General features: G+C 46.3%; 1 protein-coding gene across 2 annotated transcripts in view; it reads right to left on the minus strand.

The window, feature by feature from the left end:
- LOC125970576 (NT-3 growth factor receptor-like) overlaps window positions 1-21,123 on the minus strand; it is a 235,706-nt gene that overhangs the window by 176,816 nt on the left and 37,767 nt on the right. For both annotated transcript variants that reach the window (XM_068651159.1, XM_068651158.1), the window contains one exon: window positions 7,993-8,064. In XM_068651159.1, the coding sequence (XP_068507260.1) occupies window positions 7,993-8,064 (72 nt within the window). The remainder of the gene's footprint in view (window positions 1-7,992; window positions 8,065-21,123) is intronic.

Genomic DNA, 21,123 nt, shown 5'->3' on the forward strand with positions numbered 1-21,123 from the left:
ACCTTATGCTTACCATATTCACCCCCTTCACCCCCACTTCCACAATTCAACCCTTGACCCTCACTTCCAGAGTGGCGGCCATCTTGGATTGACCCTGAAGTGCCCCAATGAACTCGGAATGAACCGGAAGTGCCCCAAATCAAACCGGAATTGACCCAAAATGAACCGGAAGTGACCTCAGGTAAACCGGAAGTGACCCCAAATCAAACCGGAAGTGACTCCAAATCAAACCGGAAGTGACCTTTTTAAACCGGAAGTGACCCCAAATAAACCGAAAGTGACCTCAGCTAGACCGGAAGTGCCTCTAATCAAACCGGAAGTGACCCAAATAGACCGGAAGTGACCCAAATCAAACCGGAAGTGACCATATTTCAACATTAGGTGCCTTAAATACCTACATTTGGGCTAACTTTTACAAAGTTTGGCCGATTAAACCCGTTTCAACATTTTAACCCCAAAAGTGAACCTCCTGAAGCCTTTTTTTCCTTTTGTCCCATATTTCAAAAAATTTTGTTGCAATTTTTTTTTCTTTTAATTCCCATTCATTCTCTATTAGGATTCAAGATTTGCTCTAACTTCTACAATTTTTAACCGATTCAATTTGTTCCAACTTTCAACTGTTCATCTTTTGCCTTCCTATTCCACAACTTCCCACTTACCAAAAATTCTCTGCAATTTTGTTTTTCTACTCTAATTTCTACATTTTTCAACTTATTCAAGCCATTCCACCTTTCAACTGTTCATCATTTTCCTACCTATTCCACAACTTCACACTTACCCAAAATTCCAAATTTTCAATTTTGAAATTCACACACAATTTTCCCAAATTTCCTTTTTCCCTTGTAATTTCTACATTTTTCAACCGATTCAAGTCTTTTCAACATCATTCTGCAGCATTCCCCAAGTCTTTATTCAACCTCTTCACCTTCACACGCAATTTCTTCAGGAATTGCAAATTCTAGTTATTATTATTCTACTTTTTCCGCTCACTTTTTTGACGCTTAACTACTTCCACATACTTCAACCGATTCACTCCGTTCCAGTTTTCACTTATTCCAAATATTCATGACACGGCTGCTTACATTTTTTTCGTTCAAAAAATGTTCCGTTTTCACAAAATTCACAAATTTCCGGCAAATTCTTCCCCATTCATTCTTTATGGCAGATTCAACATTTCACATTTACGTTGTTCCAGTTTGAAATTCACTTTATTCAACACATTCAAATCCTATTGGGGACATTCCCAAACTTGCCAAATTCAAAAATGTCACGTTTTCACTTTTAAAATTTGCACAAAATTTTGCTAAATTTCACAAAATTTAGTTTTTCACTTCTAATTTCTACATTTTTCCACCGATTCAACTCGTTCCAACTTTCAACTGTTCATCTTTTGTCTATCTATTCCACACCTTCCCACTTACCAAAGTTTCCAAATTTTCAATTTTGAAATTCACACCAAATTTTTAAAAAATTTACTTTTTCCTTTCTAATTTCTACATTTTTTAAACCGATTCAACCCATTCCAACTTTATTCACTTTGTTCACCTTATGCTTACCATATTCACCCCCTTCACTCCCACTTCCACTATGCTTTCACAATTCAACCCTTGACCCCTAGTTCCAGTGTGGCGGCCATCTTGGATTGACCCTGAAGTGCCCCAATGAACCCAGAATGAACCGGAAGTGCCCGAAATCAAACAGGAAGTGACCCCAAATGAACCGGAAGTGACCTCAGGTAAACCGGAAGTGACCCCAAATCAAACCGGAAGTGACGCCAAATAAACCGGAAGTTACCTTTTTAAACCGGAAGTGACCTTTTTAAACCAGAAGTGACCCCAAATAAACCGGAAGTGACCTCAGCTAGACCGAAAGTGCCTCTAATCAAAATGGAAGTGACCCAAATAGCAAATATTCTTTGTCTTTGTGTGCAACCAGTTCAGGGTGTCCCCCACCTACTGCCTGATGACTGCTGGGATAGGCTCCAGCACACCCGCAACCTCCGTGGGGACAAGTAGTATAGAAAATGGATGGACAATACAAACAGAATATTTTCGAATCACATGAAGAAGAGATGAGTACCCACTAGGACACAGGTGTCAAAGTCAAGGCCCGGGGGCCAGATACGGCCCACCACGTCATCTTAGGTGGCCCGCGAAGACAGATTGTGCATCAAATACATGTCAATTCAAAAATTTCAAATTGTTTTCACTTTTAAAAAATAGAGATATTGTTAGCAATTTTTTATTACATTAATTATTTTAAATAATTTTGATTTTTAATTATTTGATTTGATTTAAATTTTTCATTTCGAAATATTTCAACCGTTTTTATTAGTCTTTGTTTTGAAAACTAGTTATCAGTTTGTTGTGTAGCCTTTACTATAGATACAATATGAGACATTCATACATTTATGTCACGTTTCGTCCCCAGCCGTTTTACTATGTGTCTGTTGTCATGGTTTCTGTCTGTGTGCTCGCCCCTCCCCTCCTGTGTGCCCATGATTCGTGTGATCATTCTCACCTGTCTCTTGTTACCTGTCGTGTATTTAAGTCCTGTCTGCACCTCACTCCCCGTCGGATCGTTGTTGTTGTAGTGTCTTGTTGTCGTCATGTCCTGCTGTCTTCTTGTGTCACGTCCCGGTCAGTCAGTCAAGTTATTGTTTTGTTAAGTCATGTCAGTTTGCCGAGTCTGTTAGTTTGTTTTCTCCAATAAACCCTGGTCCTAGCTGCATTTGGTCGCCCTGCTCCATCCGATCCATGACAATTTATTTGGGTTGACAATTTTAATGGCCCTTTGAAGCAAATTATGACTATGATGCGGCCCGTGACAAAAATAAGTTTGACACCCCTGCACTATGGGGAGCAGTAGGATCAACTTGAAAAAAATAGAACCTTTGTCATCGTACATCAAAAGATATACGACGAAATTTCATTTAGCAACACCTCCTGTTAAAACAGGAAGTTGTTCTGAACAGTTGACAGGAATTACAAATTGAGAATGAGGGTTAGTGAGTTGCCAATCTGCAGAGGACCATCTCTTGGCAGGCTAATAAACATAATCTTTTAATGCACCACACAGCTAGGAGTATCATCTACAGATCAAGGCAGCTAAGGCAGCTGGGTGGCGGTTTGTTATGGGGAGCTACCTCCTTCTTCAACGAGTCCACTCTACACTCTGGCTTTTTAACACACGCACTATGGCTTACATTATGCACTGTAATTATAATCATAATATTAATATAAGCGAACGAACGGATGGACGGACGGACGGATGGATGAATTAATGAAATTGAAATACGCAAATACAGTGGAGCCTCGGTTTTCAAACGTTCTCAAACAAATCGGTATTCGAACAAAAAAATCGAGATTTTTTAGCTTCGGATGTCGGACGAAATTCGGTTGTCGAACCTCACGAGATGAGACGAGAGGACCCGCATGCCAACTGACTCCGTTCGTTCTTACGTTCTCGTTACGCTGAGGATTGCATAAACTCTAATCATGCCTCCAAAGGAAGCAAGTGGGAGCAGTAAAGCCATCCTAAAACATAAAGATGCTCCTAAAGCAATGCAACAGTGAGCGCCCGGCGCGCTGCGGTTGCGCGATCGCACCAAATTAAGCTCCCTGCGCACTTAAATTTTGGAAAGTCCATTAGGACTTTCAAAATATTTTCTAAATTTTAGCGACCACTCTGTCACAATAATGCAACCAGCGCAGTGCAGTTGCACGGTTCGCGGCATGCTGCAGTTGCACGGTTCGCGGTGTGCTACGGTTGCACGTTCGGCGGTGCGCTGCAGTTGCGCGATCGGACAAAATTAAGCTCCCTGCGCACTGATGTCCACTTAAATTTTGGAAAGTACATCAGGACTTTAAAAATATTTTCTAAATTTCAGCGACGGCGGTCACAATAATGCGATGAGCGCGGTGCAGTTGCGCAGTCGGCGACGTGCTACGGTTGGACGTTCGGTGGTCCGCTGCAGTTGCACGATCGGACAAAATTGCACGAATGAAAAAATGCTTAAAAAAAAGCGTTTTTTTGTTTTGTTTGGAACAGATTTTTTTTTTTCCATTATTTGTAATGGGAAAACATGATTCGGAATTTGAACGATCCATTTCTCGAACAGCCTTCTGGAACGGATTGTGGTCGAAAACCGAGGCTCCACTGTAGTTCATTAATTATGTAGGTAGGTCGGTCGGTCTATAAAGACTAGACGCCAATGTCAGTACAACACCAGTGGCAATGCTGTTGTCTAGCCTTTTCTATAGCGAGCTGTGGTCTGCGGAGAATAGGGATTTCCTGGCTTTGCCTGGCGTGTTCAGAATGAATGTGAATGTTAATAAGAAACAAAAGGCTGTTTCTTCCTCCATGAGGTGGCAGAAGAGACCTAAGTAAAGTGTTTTTGTAAAATCCTTTGTTCGGTACACACTAAGATAAAACTGAGAATGCTAATGGCAACTGGGAAGTAGCAAGATCATTTAGTATAATACTGTATTACTGTGCTCTTCTAACTTACAACTCGTGAGTCTTTGCTAATGTTTGGCATCGGTAACAATTTGAGGATATTATTTTTAATATTAATATTAAAATACATATTAAACATATCCATCCATGTTTTTATTCGGGGTTGGGCGCTTAGTTTCCATTGCTTCGGCCGACTCCTTTTGAGCAGACTTACTGCTCAAATAAAAAAACAAAAGAAAATTAGTGTGCATCAGAGCTGTGGACTCGGTCGGATTTTTGCACCGAGTCCGGCCTCTTGACCACCGAGTCCGAGTCTGAGTCCGGCTGTCCATTTTTTCTGTTAATTCATGTGACTGCTTAGTCTTTATTCAAGGCTAATTTAGATCAAAATCTACCAGAACGAACGCAACTGCTTTCACACTGGCTGGTTCGGCTTATATCAAAGTCAAAGTCAAAGTCAGCTTTATTGTCAATTTCTCCACATGCCAAAGACACACAAAGAAACCGAAATTTCGTTCCCCCCTATCCCACGGTGACAAGACATGGCTCACAACAGACAAACAAGTAACAAAAGCGTGCTGAATAAATAATGAATAAATAACACAACAATAAATAAATAAATAAGAGGAGCAGAAAAAAAAAGGAGCAAGTGCGCGTACAGCAGACATTCCCGAAAATAGCACAACAGTGCCACACGCTACGCAGAAGGGGGTAGCGAGTTCAGGGCCCTAACAGCCTGGGGAAAGAAGCTGTTGGCAAGTCTGGTGGTGCGGGAGCGCAGGCTCCTGTACCTCTTCCCAGAGGGCAGAAGGTCAAACAAAGAGTGAGCCGGGTAACTCACATCTCTGGCAATCGAGGTTGCCTTGCGGGCGAGATGGGAGGTGTAAATGTCCTTCAGGGAGGGGAGCGAAGCACCAATAATCTTACCAGCCGTATTCACTATGCGCTGCAGGGCCTTCAAGTTCTGTTCAGTGCAGTTACCACCCCAGACAGCGATGCAACTGGTGATGACGCTCTCAATAGTGCCACGGTAGAATGTAGACAGGACTGCCTGAGGAGCACATGCACGCCTGAGCTTCCGCAGGAAGTACAGGCGGCGCTGAGCTTTCTTTGCCAGTGACGAGGTGTTTGCGGACCAGGAGAGGTCCTCACTGATGTGCACCCCCAGGAACTTGGTGCAGCTCACCCTCTCCACCACAGCACCATCGATGATCAGCGGCAGGTGTGTTGTGTGACCCTTCCGGAAGTCAACAATGATTTCCCTGGTCTTATTAACGTTCAGCACGAGGTTGTTGTCCCTGCACCACGTGGTCAGAAGGTCAACCTCCGACCTGTACCGAGTCTCGTCGCCCTTTGTGATGAGACCCACCAGAGTCGTGTCGTCAGCAAACTTCACTATGCGGTTGTCGCTGTAGGTCGCAGTGCAGTCATGCGTCAGCAGGTTGAAGAGTAATGGACTGAGCACGCAGCCCTGGGGGGCCCCCGTGCTCAGCGTGATGCTGGCGGAGATTTTGTCGCCAACACGCACCACCTGAGGCCTCTGACAGAGGAAGTCCAGTATCCAGTTGCAGAGGGAGGTACTGAGGCCCAGCTCGTCGAGTTTGCGGATGAGTCGCTGCGGCACAATGGTGTTGAAGGCAGAGCTGAAGTCCACAAACAGCAACCTCACATATGAGTCCTTTCTCTCCAGATGGGTGAGGGCCGAGTGGAGGGCAGAGCAGATGGCATCCTCAGAGGACCGTTTGGCACGGTACGCAAACTGGAAAGGGTCAATGGTGGGGGGGAGAACGGACTTGATGTGCTCCATGACCAGCCGCTCAAAGCACTTCATGATGATGGGTGTCAGTGCCACAGGGCGGTAGTCATTGAAGCAGGACGGTGCAGGTTTCTTCGGCACAGGAACGATGGTGGCAGCCTTGAAACACGAGGGGACGATGGCCTGCTGCAGGGAAACGTTAAAGATGTCCGTGAAGACACCCGACAGCTCCCCAGCGCAGTCCTTCAGCGCTCGACCCGGGATGTTGTCAGGGCCCGCCGCCTTACGGGTGTCAATAGCGGCAAGCGCCCTCCTCACACCGTCGGCAGAGAGGCGCAGGGGCTGCTCGTGTGGGGGGGGAGTGTTCTTCAGCGGGCAAGTGCTGTTCTGGGCGTCGAAGCGAGCAAAGAAGCGGTTCAGATCGTTCAGCAGACGGACGTCGCCCTCACAGCTCCTCGGCGCGGGCTTGTAGTCCGTGATGGTCTGAATGCCCCGCCAAAGGCTACGTGCGTCCTTGCTGTCCTTGAAGTGGGTGGAGACCTTGCACGAGAACGCCTTCTTCGCTTCTTTGATGCCTCGGGACAGGTCGGCCCTCGCTGTCCTCAAGCCAGCCTCATCCCCCGCTCTGAAAGCCTTGTCTCTGGCCCTCAACAGTCTGAGGACAGCCCCCGTCAGCCACGGCTTCCAGTTCGCGCGAGTGACGACGGATTTCGAGCAAGTCACATCATCGATGCACTTCGTGATGTAAGAGGTAACAGAGTCAGTATACTCCTCTATGTCCGTCCAATCGTTGTAGGTGGCTGCCTGCTTAAACAAGTCCCAGTCAGTGGTGTCGAAGCAGTCACGAAGTGCATCGGAGGCACCCTCAGGCCACACTCGAACCTGCCTCCGAACCGGCCTGGATGCCTTTACCAATTGTCTGTATATATGATCCCTTGCTGAGAGCGCGGACGTAAAAGTGAGGCGACGTTCCAATCGGACGTCGGATCGATAACATTTTCCCTGCCCTACCGGAGTTGTGCTAGTTCATAACGTAGATCACTCATGGCGTAGTCATAAATGTACGGTTGACAATTTAACCGATAGAAGTGGATACATTGGAACATAACCTACACTCTAATATATTATTTGACATGGTATTAAATGCGTGGCTTTACAAAAATAGTCATTGAAGCCCACCCTTAGCCCTGAGTGCCATTGGCATGAGGCAAAACGCTTGAAAACACACACTCTCGCCCAATTAAATAACCATTCTGAAACACAGGACATGTAACATAATATTTTTTAATCATTAATTACACCATTATAGCTCAGACATTTATCTAAACACAAATAATTAGTGACGACCCCACAACTATCGAAACACATCAATGATATAAGCTGGGTGACATAATCGTCCTTGACATTGGTACATAATGTAAACATTAGCCTAAGTGCAACTCAACGTGGCCGCATTGATCGTAAGCAGGGCTGTGGACAGTATTCCTACGCGCATTCTCAGCAGCATGATGAAAATAAAATTGAACGTATTTTTTTTATTGTCGGACTCGGTGGACTCGGTCAAAATCAGCACCGAGTCCGAGTCCGGCAAAAATGACCGAGTCCGAGTCCCCGAGTCCGAGTCCACAGCCCTGGTGTGCATGCATTGTTATTAAATATGTCCCTAAGCTCAAGCGCAGCAGCATAATTCTAATATTTTCAATTGGCGTACTGAAAGCAGTTGTCCTTGGAAACAACATGTAACATCTGAGAACGTGACAATAATTGTGAACACTCACATATAGCTTAGGTCCGGATTTTGGGAGAAAACATGTGGCTGGATTGTACGCAGACTGCTCCTCATAATAGTCCTACAACACAGAAAATACAAAGAAAATGAAAATGGTTGCTTTCTCCGTTTAGAGGGAAGGCTACAGACAGACACAATTACTGAAAAAAGCAATGACAAAAGGAGCTGTCATTCCAAAATAAATTGATTATTTTAGTTTATTTCTTTGGTATTTCCAGAGAAATAAATAGTATTTGCCCTAAATAGTAGTAACTATATATCCACCATACATTGCCCAAAACACCAGATATGAAAACATATTGCAAATAATGTAGTTCCCCTTTCTGCTACGACTTCACTGAGCAGCGCCATTCCATATGCACATCTCATCTTTGTCCCTTTCTCGCACTTGTTCGCGCGCTGGGCAACTTGTTTTTGCATTTGTCCCTGTAGGCAGCTCAGTGGCCTAGTGGTAGAGTGTCCGCCCTGAGACTGGAAGGTTGTGGGTTCAAATCCCGGCCGTGTCATACCAAAGAATATAAAAATGGGACCCATTACCTCCCTGCTTGGCAATCAGCATTAAGGGTTGGAATTAGAGGTTAGATCGCCAAATGATTCCCGGGCGCGGCACCGCTACTGCTCAATGCTCCCTTCTCCCCCAGGGGATGGATCAAAATCACACGGGGATGGGTTAAATGCAGAGGACAAATTTCACCACACCCAGATGTGTGTGTGTGTGACGATCATTGGGACTTTAACTTTAACCCTTTCCCTGGAATCCTTCCATTAAAATGAGTGGCCCAATGAAAAGCAAGGTGGACACTGAGTGCCGAGTGTTTAAAAAAGAGTGGACAATTTGGTTTGACCTACGCGACGTGACGTTCAGAAACATGAACATCAACATCAACCCGTCACAGATCTAGGTAAATGGACCAACACCTCGGATCTCTCCTAAGAATTGCCACAACAAATTTTACTCCAGACTATGACGCACTAGCAAAAAAAGGGAGACCAACAACACTGTCCCCACTGAAAATGAAGGGGAGGCTCTCAAGTTTGTTGTAAAAAAATGCATTTTGAATATGATTTGTACAAATAGCAGGGATTAAAATTAGCAACCATTTTCATCTTCAAACAATGCAGGGTGCTCAAGCACATTGATGCACCACTTGTTTGAGACTAATCTTAACCTGTAAAGTTTTTAAGGCTTACTTTAAGGAAGTGTTTCCTCACCTCTGTCACCAAGTGTTTGTGAGTTAAAACTCTGCTCTGATTTTCAGATACCCCTCACCGTGTTGCCGTTTTGATTACTTTATTTGGATGTATTCTTTCACCGATTCTTCAAGATGATATATTTGGTCGGAATGTTTGCCGTTTGATGTGATTTCGCCTCATAAGATAAACATATTTCATTAATCTCACCTGCAGGCGCTGAAGTGATGGAGACTGTTATTCATTAAAACAGTGTCGTATTTTATGAAAATCACTGATAGCAGTTTTTTGCTGAAATTTTCTTTAATGCTGTTAATAAATGCATTTGTTTTCAAAAATCTTTTTTTGAATATCCATGCTTTACTACCTACTAAAGGCAAAAACCTTTTATGCAATGACCTTTTGTTAGAAAAATTGTATATATATGTTATCATGCGTTCTCTAATGAGTACTTATTCACAATATTACTGTTCAGTATGCTTGCTGCTTTGCCTTGCTTATTCTTATCTTGTACAACAGAACAGAAGGATTACGGCTGGGTCAGGGGCGAGATGACGGTTGTGTCAAACAAGATGCTGCTGACAGCTCAGCGTCCACCAGAACAGATCGTGAAAACAACACGTCAAACAATGCGTCATGAACCTTCTGATCTTTGTTAAAGAACGACACTTTCTCTTTTTATCTCTCAGAATATCGCTTAAACTGTTTTGCTGATATAGCCATATCTGCACGCAACACTTTGTGCGTTACTTTTTGTTTCTTACGAGACGAAGCCACAATCTCTTCCCCCCCCCCCCCCCCCCCCTTAAGGGCTAATCGTCTCACACTGTGGGTAGGGCATTCCAAATAAAAAGAGCGAGGAGTGTAAAACAGATTTTTAGTGTAGTCGGATTGCTGTAAGTCTGAATGCACTCCTCGCGAGAAAAGACTCAATATTCTGCCTCACTTGTTTTTTGTCTGCTGATCCTTTTCTCTTATTCAGATATTCAGTTAGCACTTTGAACCTAACACCTTTACATGTCGTTTATATTACTTCACACAAACACTACATCCATCTGTTCTTGGTTCGGCCCCCCGGTCCAAATTTAGAACCCAATTCGGCCTGCATGTCAAAAAGTTTGCCCACCCCTGAACTAGAGTCTTGTTGCGTCATCCTTTTCTTTCTTTCCCGGTCACGTCTACTCTGGAGTTATACGTGTTGCTCGCTAGTTTCGAAGACTTCGATGGTTTCAGTGCACAGGAGGAAGATGAAGACAGCTCTTTTACTGGCTCTTTTTTTCTTAACGAAGAAAATGGAGCTGCTGCATGTTTTCTAGAGGTTTCCTCCAGACACTAGAGGGCACGGGTCTATTGTTGGTGCCATCTTGTTGCGTCACCCTTGTCAGTATTTTTTTCCGGGTCATGTCTTCTCCGGAGCTTTACGTGTAGCTCGTATCACATTGCCCCTGTAAGTGGTCCCATTTTATTTATAATAAATAGTGTGTTACTAGTGTTCCCTGCACATTAAGTTTATTATGGTCGTCACTGAGGTGTATGCATGTTTGTTTGCAGCACTTCTTCATCTCTGTCAATAAACGTTATGTTAATAAAAAGTATGTGTCCCCAAAGAACAATCTCTTTCCTGACAATCCTCTTTGTGTACATTCTCTTACAAATGGTAATTAAACATTAAAACACCTGCGGCTTATATATATATATATATATATATATATATATATATATATATATATGTGTGTGTACATATGTGGGTGGTCTCTTTTTCCCTTCAAGGTCGGGTCCTCTACCAGAGGCCTGGGAGCTTGAGGGTTCTACGCAGTATCTTTGCTGTTCCTAGTACTGCACTTTTCTGGACTGAGATGTCAGATGTTTTTCCTGGGATCTGTTTCAGCCACTCCTCCAGTTTGGGGGTTACTCCCCCTAGTGCTCCAATGACCACAGGTACCACTGAAGTCTTAACTCTCCAGGTCTTCTCCAGCTCTTCTCTGAGCCCTTGATATTTCTCAAGTTTCTCATGTTCCTTTTTCCTAATGTTACCATCATTTGGGATGGCTATGTCAACCACAACGGCTTTCCTCTGCTCTTTGTCCACCACCACAATGTCCGGTTGGTTCGCCATTACCATTCTGTCTGTCTGGATCTGGAAGTCCCAGAGGATCTTGGCTTGGTCATTCTCTACCACCTTTGGAGGTGTTTCCCACTTGGATCTTGGGACTTCCAGTCCATACTCTGCACAGATGTTCCTGTACACTATTCCAGTTACTTGGTTATGGCACTCCATGTATGCTTTACCTGCCAGCATCTTACACCCTGCAGTTATGTGCTGGATTGTCTCAGGACCTTCTTTGCACAATCTACACCTGGGGTCTTGTCTGGTGTGGTAGATTTGGGCCTCTATTGCTCTGGTGCTCAAGGCCTGTTCTTGTGCAGCCAGGATCAGTGCCTCTGTGCTGTCCTTCAGACCAGCTCTTTCTAGCCATTGGTAGGATTTGTAGATATCAGCCACTTCAGCTATGTTTCGGTGGTACATCCCACGTAGGGGCTTGTCCTCCCATGATTGTCTCTCCAGCACCTCATCTTCCTTTGATGCCCATTTTCTGAGACATTCACTGAGCACGTGATCCGTTGGGGCCTTATCCCTGATGTACTTATGGATCTTGGATGTTTCATCTTGGATAGTGGCTCTCACGCTCGCGAGTCCTCGGCCTCCTTCTTTACGGCTAGTGTACAGTCTCAGGGTGCTGGACTTGGGATGGAACCCTCCATGCATGGTTAGGAGCTTCCGTGTCTTGATATCTGTGGTCTGTATATCTTCCTTTGGCCACCGTATGATTCCTGCAGGGTATCTGATTACTGGTAGGGCGTAGCTGTTAATGGCTAGGGTCTTGTTCTTGCCGTTGAGCTGACTTCTTAGGACTTGCCTTACTCGATGGAGGTATTTGGCTGTGGCTGCTTTCCTTGTTTCCTCGTCAAGGTTGTCATTTGCCTGTGGAATTCCATGGTATTTGTAGCTGTCCTCAATGTCTGCTATTGTTCCTTCTGGGAGTGAGACTCTGTGTGGATTACCTTTCCTCTTTTAGTCACCATGCGGCCACATTTCTCAAGTCCGAATGACATTCCGATGTCAGAGCTGTAGATCCTGGTAGTGTGGATCAGGGAGTCAATGTCCCACTCATTCTTAGCGTACAGCTTTATGTCATCCATGTAGAGGAGGTGGCTGATGGTGGCCCCATTCCTGAGTTGGTATCCATAGCCCGTTTTGTTGATTATTTGGCTGAGGGGGTTCAGTCCTATACAGAACAGCATTGGGGACAGAGCGTCTCCTTGGTATATACCACATTTGATGGTCACGTGTGCAAGTGGCTTGCCATTGGCTTCAAGTGTGGTTTTCCACGGTTTCATCGAGTTGGCGATGAAGGTTCTCAGAGTCCCATTGATGTTGTACAGCCTCAAGCATTCAGTGATCCAAGTATGTGGCATTGAGTCATATGCTTTCTTGTAATCAATCCAGGCAGTGCTCAGGTTGGTACGTCTGGTTCTGCAGTCTTGGGTGACTGTTCTATCCACCAGGAGTTGATGTTCTGCTCCTCTGGTATTTTTACCAATCCCTTTCTGAGCAGTGCTCATGTATTGATCCGTGTGCCCGCTGATCTTATCTGATATTATGCCCGACATCAGCTTCCATGTTGTGGAGAGGCAGGTGATTGGCCGGTAGTTGGATGGGACTGTACCCTTTGAAGGATCCTTCTGGATCAGGATCGTACGCCCTTGGGTTAGCCATTCAGGGTGAGTCCCATCCCTTAGCAGCTGGTTCGTTTGTGCTGCCTGGCGCTCATGGAGAGTTGTTTCTTGAGCCAGTAGCTGTGGATCATGTCAGGGCCTGGTGCTGTCCAGTTTTTCATTCCTGAGACTCTTCTCTGGATGTCTGCCACTGTGATGGTTACTGGGTTCTGTTCAGGGAGCTTGCTGTGGTCCTTTCTCAGAGCCACCAGCCACTGTGCATCCTTCTTATGTGATGCCTCCCGCTCCCATATATCCTTCCAGTACTGTTCAGTTTCCAGCCTTGGTGGGTCTGCTCTGCTATTGTTCCCCTGCCACTGAGCGTACACTTTCGCTGGTTGTGTTGTGAACAACCTGTTTATTCGTCTGGCTTCATTCTCTCTTGTGTACCTCTTTAGGCGGCTGGCCAAGGCTTGGAGTCTTTGTTTGGCAGTTTTGAGTGCTTCAGGTATGGGGATCTGGTTGTATTTCTTGGGAACTTGCTTTTTCATTGCACCTTTCTGGGCCTCTGTCATTTGGCTCACTTCTCTCTGTGCTATCTTGATTTTGGCCTCCAGCCTTCTCTTCCATGGTGAGCACTGTTGTGGTCGCATATGGTCATTCTTCTTGTAGCCAAGCATTTCTAGGATCACTGCTGCTGAGGTGTATATCAGCTCATTGGTTTCAGTGATGGTAGCCGTAGGAATTGTTGTCAGTGCTGCATTCACATCTTCTAGGAGACTTTCTGAGGGTACTTCACTTAGCCTCTGCAGTGTGTATCTAGGTTCCCGAGCATTCATTCTCACCGTGATCTTGTTCTTCAGGTCAGTTGCTGCCTCGTTCAGCTTGATTGTGCTTATTGGGGTTTCGTACCCAACCTCTGGACTTGTACATGGATTTAACTCGTCTCTGACCTGGTGCTCTGGTTGACCTTCGCTATGGCATTTGTGTTGGATCTCATCAATCTCGAGCTGTGATAGCAGGTGCTGTTTATGGATATTGGAACATTGAGCTACTAGTTGCTTGGCCGATAGTGTTTACTGTGGGTATCGAAGTTGCCATTGTTCCCGCATTCTCCGCATGTAACCCCTCTCGCTCGGGTTGCTGGAGTAGTAGTATTCCAACAGATCCTTATTCTCGCATCTCGCCCATTTGTGTCTTGTTCCAGTAGCCCATTTTTCATCAGGGTGCTCTGGTTCCCCAGCACCTGACGCAGACCTTGTTTGTCCGGGCGACGTCTGTCTTTCGTTTCTTGTACTCTCATTATCTCTGAGGTAGGCGGTATCGTTAAGGGTCTTGCTTAAGGACCCACACTGACTGTTGGTAAGGTAATCGCTCATTGCTCATATTGTGCCCCTGCCGGGAATCGAACCCGGGTATATATATATATATATATATATATATATATATATATATATATATATATATATATATATATATATATCTTCCTGAGATGTTATTTGGAATTTCTTGAGATTGATCTTGAGGTTGTCCTTAAAACGTTTCTTTTGCCTGCCCGGGGCTCGCGTGTTAGGGTTTTCCAGGTTATCTTTATCGTAGGATTATGTTAGAATGTAGACTATAATGATTAACCAATCTTGTCTTGCTCTCACAACGCATTAAAATGAAGTGGTTGCTTCCTCTGCTTGATTGACCAGCTGCAGAGGAAGCAATCAAAGTTGTTCTGTTTCCCACAACATCGTAAAACACCCCCTGCTCTGATTTGACCAGAGGCCGGGGGTTCACCAAACCTGTCCACTCTCACCCCCACTCTGCTTCTCCTAATAAATATGCCCTTACAGGAGGGAGAGTTTCAGACCTTCATTCGATCATCGCTGCACACACAGCGACGAATGGACTCTCCACCTGCAGGTGCCAAAAAGGACTTGCTTGTCTCCCGTGTGGTTGTTGCAAAATAAGTTGGAGTGAGCAAATCTCTAACATCGCGGACCTCTCTCCAGCTGGGAGTATAACATCTGTTTGGGGAGGTGGGTGTCAGCCATGCGGATGAGATGTCCTGTCCATCGGAGTTGGTGCTGCATTATTAAAGTGGTGATGCTCGGTATCCTGGCTTCCTCCAGAACGCTGATGTTTGTGCGTCTGTACTCCCATTTGATCCTGAGTATTTTCCTCAAGGTTCTCTGGTGCCTGCTGTAGGTTGTCCATGATTCTGCCCCATAAAGTAAGGTGGGGAGAACCACAGCTTTGTAAACCAGGAGCTTGGTGTCAGCCCGGAGGTCTCTGTCTTCAAAGACTCTTTTCCGGAGTCTGGCATACGCTCCACTGGCACAGCTCAGGCGATGGTTGACCTCAGAGTCAATGTCCGCTTTGGAGGAGAGAAGGCAGCCGAGGTAGGGGAAGTGGTGAACATATTCAAGTGCAGTGTTGTCCACATTTATGATGGGCGGAGTAGATGGCTGGTTGCGTGGGGGTTGATGTAGCACCTGGGTCTTCTTGATGTTCACGGTCAGACCCAGGGCTCTGTATGCCTTAGCGAAGGAGTTCAGGATGCCCTGGAGGTCTTCTGCAGAGTGTGCTGCAATGGCATTATCGTCTGCATACTGGAGCTCCACAACCGTGGTGGTTCTGATCTTGGTTTTGGCTTTGAACCTGTTAAGGTTGAAGAGCCTGCCATCAGTTCTGTACCAAATTGGGACTACGTGTGGTAGTTCTTCGTTGATGAGGTGGAGTATGGCGGCAATGAAGACAGAGAACAGGGTGGGTGCAATGATGCATCCCTGTTTGACCCCTGACATAGTCAATAAGATGCCATTGTTTAGAGCGAGGGTGTTTCCATGAGCCCTTGAGTTTGTTCTTCTGGCAAAAGATGGTATTGGTGATGATAAGGTTGTATTGAGCACATTTGCTAAGAAGCAAAACCCCGTTGGAGTTGATGTTTCCAATGCCTTCCTTTCCAATGGTGCCCTTCCAGAGGTGGTGGTCACGGCCCACTCTGGCATTGAAATCTCCCAATATAATAACAATCTTGTCCTCCTTGGGGATTTTTGACAATACCTCATCCAGACAGGCATAGAAGGCCTCTTTTTTGTCCTCATCGGAAATGAGGGTAGATGCATAAGCACTAAGAACTGTTGCCGTCTGGTTGTTGGCCAGCACCTGACGGAGTGTCATCAGGCGCTCACTGATTCCCACAGGGAGTTCAGAGAGCTGACTGATCAGTTGGTTCTTGATGGCAAAACCAACCCCATGGATCCTAGGCTCATCTGCGGCCTTTCCTTTCCAGAAGAAAGTGTATCCACCCTTTTCCTCCTTCAGATGACCTTCCTCTGCCCGTCGGGTTTCTGAAAGTGACATAGTTGCGTCAATCCGGCATCTTCTCAGTTCCCTGGCAACGATGGCGGTTCTCCTCTCCGGCCTATCACTGGTTACACTGTCCATTAGTGTGCGCACATTCCACGCTCCAAAATTCATGTTTCTATGTTTTTGACCGCATATTGGTGATCCCTCTGAACGCGGTAATCCAGTCGGGAGGTTTGAGGCAGGCTATGTTTAGGGCACCTTTTCTAGCCCCTTCCCCCACAGGGGTGAGCAGAGTGGATCCTAAAAAGGGCTGCTCAGTCGTGGATGCAGCTACCGAAGAGCTCTTCTGCCTCGGTCCAAGAGCCCAACGATCATCTAACATCCACCGCCTGATGTGCCAACTTGTGACTAGGGGCTTCCAGACTTCACAATCCTGCCCCCGTTGCCACTTACCGGTCGCCACAGGACTTTAATCTGGGATGTAAGGTGGATTCCCTGAAAAAGATGCCTGTGCGTGACTTTGTTTAGTGGGGAGACTGGTGCACAGACGGTCACCACACTGTTCTTGACAGATCAGGGTCAGAGTCCAGTGGCAAGGAGACCAAGACAACTGGTGACCCTTTTCTGCTGCAGCCTTCATCCGCCTTCCCAGCCGTTGTGACGCCATCCCTTAGGTCAGCCATCATCCTCCGCCTGGTCCACCGTTGAGGTCTTCACTATTTACCCATAGCTGGAGCTGTTTACCCGCAGCCGGGACAGTGGTTGTGGCATGTCCACGCACCGGTGGGCCTACATGCCACATCTCTGGGGCCCACTGCTGCTCCGAGATCCTGCACAACTTAGCCTGGGACCGCAAGGTGCCAGTTACCGTGTGTGGCCACGAGGAGGCGTGTGCAAGTCTTGGCAATGGAGAGGCTGTGTACCGGCTGAGGAGGCTTATGCACTCGGCTCCTCTTTTCACCCCCGGAAACAGAGGGCTAGCCGGTGGTAGTAGCTGAAAGCAGAAAAGTGGCAAGCAGAGGCAGCATGCAGCATGCACAAACTACAGGCCATCTACTCCAACACTACTGCACTGACGCATCACACGCCCTGTGTCATAAACACACACACACACATATATATATATATATATATATACATGACTTACAAACGGAAGACCAGGGTTCGATTCCCGGCAGGGGCACAATATGAGCAATGAGCGATTACCTTACCAGCAGTCAGTGTGGGTCCTTAGGCAAGACCCTTAACGATACCGCCTACCTCAGAGATAATGAGAGTACAAGAAACGAAAGACATGCCGGCTCAGACGTCGCCCGGACAAACAAGGTCTGCGTCAGGTGCTGGGGAACCAGAGCACCCTGATGAAAAATGGGCTACTGGAACAAGACACAAATGGGCGAGATGCGAGAATAAGGATCTGTTGGAATGCTACTACTTCAGCAACCCGAGCGAGAGGGGTTACATGCGGAGAATGCGGGAACAATGGCAACTTCAATACCCACAGTCAACACTATCGGCCAAGCTCAATGTTCCAATATCCATAAACGGCACCTGCTATCACACCTCGAGATTGATGAGATACAACACAAATGCCATAGCGAAGGCCAACCAGAGCACCAGGTCAGAGACGAGTTAAATCCATGTAAAAGCCCAGAGGTTGGGTACGAAACCCCAATAAGCACAATCAAGCTGAACGAGGCAGCAACTGACCTGAAGAACAAGATCACGGTGAGAATGAATGCTCGGGAACCTAGATACACACTACAGAGGCTAAGTGAAGTACCCTCAGAAAATCTCCTAGAAGATGTGAATGCAGCATTGACAACAATTCCTACGGCTACCATCACTGAAACCAATGAGCTGATATACACCTCAGCAGCAGTGATCCTAGAAATGCTTGGCTACAAGAAGAATGACCATATGCGACCACAACAGTGCCCACCATGGAAGAGAAGGCTGGAGGCCAAAATCAAGATAGCACGGAGAGAAGTGAGCCAAATGACAGAGGCCCAGAAAGGTGCAATGAAAAAGCAAGTTCCCAAGAAATACAGCCATATGCCCATACCTGAAGCACTCGAAACTGCCAAACAAAGACTCCAAGCCTTGGCCAGCCGCCTAAAGAGGTACACAAGAGAGAATGAAGCCAGACGAATAAACAGGTTGTTCACAACACAACCAGCGAAAGTGTACGCTCAGTGGCAGGGGAATAATAGCAGAGCAGACCCACCAAGGCTGGAAACTGAACAGTACTGGAAGGATATATGGGAGCGGGAGGCATCACATAAGAAGGATGCACAGTGGCTGGTGGCTCTGAGAAAGGACCACAGCAAGCTCCCTGAACAGAACCCAGTAACCATCACAGTGGCAGACATCCAGAGAAGAGTCTCAGGAATGAAAAACTGGACAGCACCAGGCCCTGACATGATCCACAGCTACTGGCTCAAGAAACTTACAACTCTCCATGAGCGCCTGGCAGCACAAATGAACCAGCTGCTAAGGGATGGGACTCACCCTGAATGGCTAACCCAAGGGCGTACGATCCTGATCCAGAAGGATCCATCAAAGGGTACAGTCCCATCCAACTACCGGCCAATCACCTGCCTCTCCACAACATGGAAGCTGATGTCGGGCATACTATCAGATAAGATCAGCAGGTACATGGATCAATACATGAGCACTGCTCAGAAAGGGATTGGTAAAAATACCAGAGGAGCAAAACATCAACTCCTGGTGGATAGAACAGTCACCCAAGACTGCAGAACTAGACGTACCAACCTGAGCACTGCCTGGATTGATTACAAGAAAGCATATGACTCAATGCCACATACTTGGATCACTGAATGCTTGAGGCTGTACAACATCAATGGGACTCTGAGAACCTTCATCGCCAACTCGATGAAACAGTGGAAAACCACACTTGAAGCCAATGGCAAGCCACTTGCACACGTGACCATCAAATGTGGTATATACCAAGGAGACGCTCTGTCCCCAATGCTGTTCTGTATAGGACTGAACCCCCTCAGCCAAATAATCAACAAGACGGGCTATGGATACCAACTCAGGAATGGGGCCACCATCAGCCACCTCCTCTACATGGATGACATAAAGCTGTACGCTAAGAACGAGCGGGACATTGACTCCCTGATCCACACTACCAGGATCTACAGCTCTGACATCGGAATGTCATTCGGACTTGAGAAATGTGGCCGCATGGTGACTAAAAGAGGAAAGGTAATCCACACAGAGGGGGTCTCACTCCCAGAAGGAACAATAGCAGACATTGAGGACAGCTACAAATACCTTGGAATTCCACAGGCAAATGGCAACCTTGACGAGGAAACAAGGAAAGCAGCCACAGCCAAATACCTCCATCGAGTAAGGCAAGTCCTAAGAAGTCAGCTCAATGGCAAGAACAAGTCCCTAGCCATTAACAGCTACGCCCTACCAGTAATCAGGTACCCTGCAGGAATCATACGGTGGCCAAAGGAAGATATACAGACCACAGATATCAAGACACGGAAGCTCCTAACCATGCATGGAGGGTTCCATCCCAAGTCCAGCACCCTGAGACTGTACACTAGCCGTAAAGAAGGAGGCCGTGGACTAGCGAGCGTGAGAGCCACGATCCAAGATGAAACATCCAAGATCCATAAGTACATCAGGGATAAGGCCCCAACGGATGACGTGCTCAGTGAATGTCTCAGACAATGGGCATCAAAGGAAGATGAGGTGCTGGAGGGACCATCATGGGAGGACAAGCCCCTACATGGGATGTACCACCGAAACATAGCTGAAGTAGCTGATATCCAGAAATCCTACCAATGGCTAGAAAGAGCTGGTCTGAAGGACAGCACAGAGGCACTGATCCTGGCTGCACAAGAACAGGCCTTGAGCACCAGAGCAATAGAGGCCCAAATCTACCACACCAGACAAGACCCCAGGTGTAGATTGTGCAAAGAAGGTCCTGAGACAATCCAGCACATAACTGCAGGGTGTAAGATGCTGGCAGGTAAAGCATACATGGAGTGTCATAACCAAGTAACTGGAATAGTGTACAGGAACATCTGTGCAGAGTATGGACTGGAAGTCCCAAGATCCAAGTGGGAAACACCTCCAAAGGTGGTAGAGAATGACCAAGCCAAGATCCTCTGGGACTTCCAGATCCAGACAGACAGAATGGTAATGGCGAACCAACCGGACATTGTGGTGGTGGACAAAGAGCAGAGGAAAGCCGTTGTGGTTGACATAGCCATCCCAAATGATGGTAACATTAGGAAAAAGGAACATGAGAAACTTGAGAAATATCAAGGGCTCAGAGAAGAGCTGGAGAAGACCTGGAGAGTTAAGACTTCAGTGGTACCTGTGGTCATTGGAGCACTAGGGGCAGTAACCCCCAAACTGGAGGAGTGGCTGAAACAGATCCCAGGAAAAACATCTGACATCTCAGTCCAGAAAAGTGCAGTACTAGGAACAGCAAAGATACTGCGTAGAACCCTCAAGCTCCCAGGCCTCTGGTAGAGGACCCGAGCTTGAAGGGAAAAAGAGACCACCCACGGGGGGTGAGGAAAAGTTTTTTTTTATATATATATATATATATATAGCCCCTTCCCCTCTATATATATATATATATATATATATATATATATATATATATATATATATATATATATATATACACATATGTATATTATATACCAGACCTGGAGAGTGAAGACTTCAGTGGTACCTGTGGTCATTGGAGCACTAGGGGCAGTAACCCCCAAACTGGAGGAGTGGCTGAAACAGATCCCAGGAAAAACATCTGACATCTCAGTCCAGAAAAGTGCAGTGCTAGGAACAGCAAAGATACTGCGTAGAACCCTCAAGCTCCCAGGCCTCTGGTAGAGGACCCGGGCTTGAAGGGAAAAAGAAA

The sequence above is a fragment of the Syngnathus scovelli genome, chromosome 6 (genome assembly GCF_024217435.2).
Source record: "Syngnathus scovelli strain Florida chromosome 6, RoL_Ssco_1.2, whole genome shotgun sequence".
NCBI classification, from domain to species: domain Eukaryota; kingdom Metazoa; phylum Chordata; class Actinopteri; order Syngnathiformes; family Syngnathidae; genus Syngnathus; species Syngnathus scovelli.